A 2,221-nucleotide genomic window follows, 5' to 3' on the forward strand; every position below is an offset into this window, starting at 1 on the left:
CCACCCACCCACCCTCCATCCATCCTCACGTGCAGCCTGGAGGTTGCACTCAAAAGTGAGGTCCACTCAGGGAGGTTACTGCTGCAGCCAGCAAGCTCTGGTGGTGCCTGGTAGATGGGATGTGGTTGGCAAGGTCAATCCAGGTCCTTGGAGATGGGGACAGGGAAAATCAGGATGAGATAAAAGTAAGGAAGGAGAGACAAGGAAAGGAAAGCAGTGCCTGGGTCACACAGGGCAAGGATCCACTCCTGAGCATCTTTCAGAGCATCCTTCAGGCTTTCCTTTGGGATGGGAGATGTCCTGGCTGGCTGAAAACTCAGACCCAGTGAAGGGTTGGGATGAGATGGAGGTGATTCTCCTGCTCTTTCCACCAAGCCAACATCAACTCCTCTGCCTGAGCCAATCGGGGATAAACACGTGGCCCCAGAGACGAAGCAAACGTGTTTTACCAGGTGGTCTGGTCCTACCTGGACCTGGCAGCATCCATGGGGGAGCCCAGCTGGAAAAACACCCCCAGGCTGGAGGAAACAACAGGATGAGACAGGCTGGATACCAGGTGGAAGACAAAGACACTCAGGCTGTGCTGTTGCCAGCAGCCCCAGGGGAATCACCCTCATGCATCAAACCCTTGAGATGGGCAAGAAAATAAAGTCTTTTATGGGCAAGGTGTCCTCCCAGTAGCCCTGTCCACCTCAGACTGGTTTTGTTTGGATGTGTAGGGAAGGGCTGTCCGTGGGGAGGAATGTGGTGTCTCCTTCACCACATGCAGATGGCACCAGTGGTGAAACCCTCCCAGGAAGGTGAGTTTGTCCCCCAGCTGGGGCAGGCAGCACCATGACCCCTCCTGCACCCGGGTTTTGCAAGACCTCATCCTATGCCAACACCACCTGCCCAGCTGGAGAAGCACCTGGTGGCTTCAAAGAGCATCCTCACTTGGGCAACCACCAGCTGGGGAGGGGAAAAAAGGTCCTTTAGATCCCCAAATTCCATGTTTTTCCCTAAATTCTGGTTAAACAGAGGTCCTACCTCCTTTAGGGAGAGAGGGGCTGTGCTCCTCACAGCCCATTGTCCCTGTTCCAGTATGTTCAGGCAGGACTGGAGCATCTCCTGCTGCTCAAGCCAGCACCAGACCTGGGTACCCTTAAATGAAGCAGGGAAGGGGAAAAAAGGGAGGAGGTTTCACCCCATAGTGCTGCTCTGCTGCTGATCCTGAGCAAAACTCAAGTGAAGGGGCTGCCAGTGGAGTTGGGGACAGTGGTGGCAGGGACCACAGCTGGATGAGCCTCACTCAGGCACCCAAAGAACCCTCCAACGGCCACCACACTGTCATGCTCCTCCTTTTCCTGTCATCAAGCTCTTCTTCCTCTCTCACTGCCTTTGAGAAACTGTCCTGTGCTGGTTGGGACAATTTCAAAAGGAAATGGGCAAAGGTTGCAGAGGCTGAGCCACTTCCGTGTGCCCTGGCGTGGGAAATCCCCACCCCAGGAGCTTCAGACACTTTCTTCAGAGCATTATCCCAATTTCCCAGCCTTCTCTGAATGCCTGGATGCTGTTTTCCCCAGCAGCCTTGACCTTGCAAAGGGTGTTCTGGCTTTAAGGTTGGCTGAAACTCCCAATTCAGGGCTTGTTTCTCCTATAGCAGCACAAGAAAACCAAGGGATTGCTCCACTCGTGGGCTCAGGATCACAACGTGGTCCTTGGCAACTGGAAAATCCACCCCAGTTTCCATGATGTTGGCTGAAGGTGCTGCAGAGGGGTGATCTGTTCCCAATGAGCTTGGAGCATCCCTGAAAGCTCAGTTGGAGGAACCTGCTTGGAGCATCCCAAAGCAAAGCCAGGGTTTTGTTTCCCTGTGTTCCATGTGGATTAATTAGTGTGGGCAGGAGCAGGGCTGAGGATTAAAGCAGTGTGATTGTTCCCCTCTGCTCTGCTCTGCTGAGACCCCCCTGCAGGGCTGGGGACAGAGCTGGGGGCCCCAGCACAAGAAGGACATGGAGCTGTTGGAGAGAGTCCAGAGGAGGCCACAGAGATGATCCAAGGGCTGGAGCAGCTCTGCTCTGGAGCCAGGCTGGGAGAGTTGGGGTGTTCAGCCTGGAGAAGAGAAGGCTCCAGGGAGACCTTAGAGCACCTTCCAGTGCCTGAAGGGGCTCCAGGAAAGCTGGGGAGGGACTTGGGACAAGGGCAGGGAGGGAGAGGACAAGGGGGAAGGGATGAAAACTGG

The 2,221-nt window shown here is 55.0% G+C and overlaps 1 protein-coding gene across 1 annotated transcript in view; it reads right to left on the bottom strand.

The window, feature by feature from the left end:
• Positions 1-1,066, bottom strand: part of ATP13A2 (ATPase type 13A2) — a 21,620-nt gene extending 20,554 nt beyond the window's left edge. Inside the window, exon 1 of the mRNA XM_009995784.1 lies at positions 1,027-1,066. Coding sequence (XP_009994086.1) covers positions 1,027-1,066 — 40 coding nt within the window. The remainder of the gene's footprint in view (positions 1-1,026) is intronic.
• Between the last annotated feature and the right edge of the window lie 1,155 nt (positions 1,067-2,221).

Source organism: Chaetura pelagica, unplaced genomic scaffold, assembly GCF_000747805.2.
Source record: "Chaetura pelagica isolate M959 unplaced genomic scaffold, ChaPel_1.0 scaffold234, whole genome shotgun sequence".
Classification (NCBI taxonomy): domain Eukaryota; kingdom Metazoa; phylum Chordata; class Aves; order Apodiformes; family Apodidae; genus Chaetura; species Chaetura pelagica.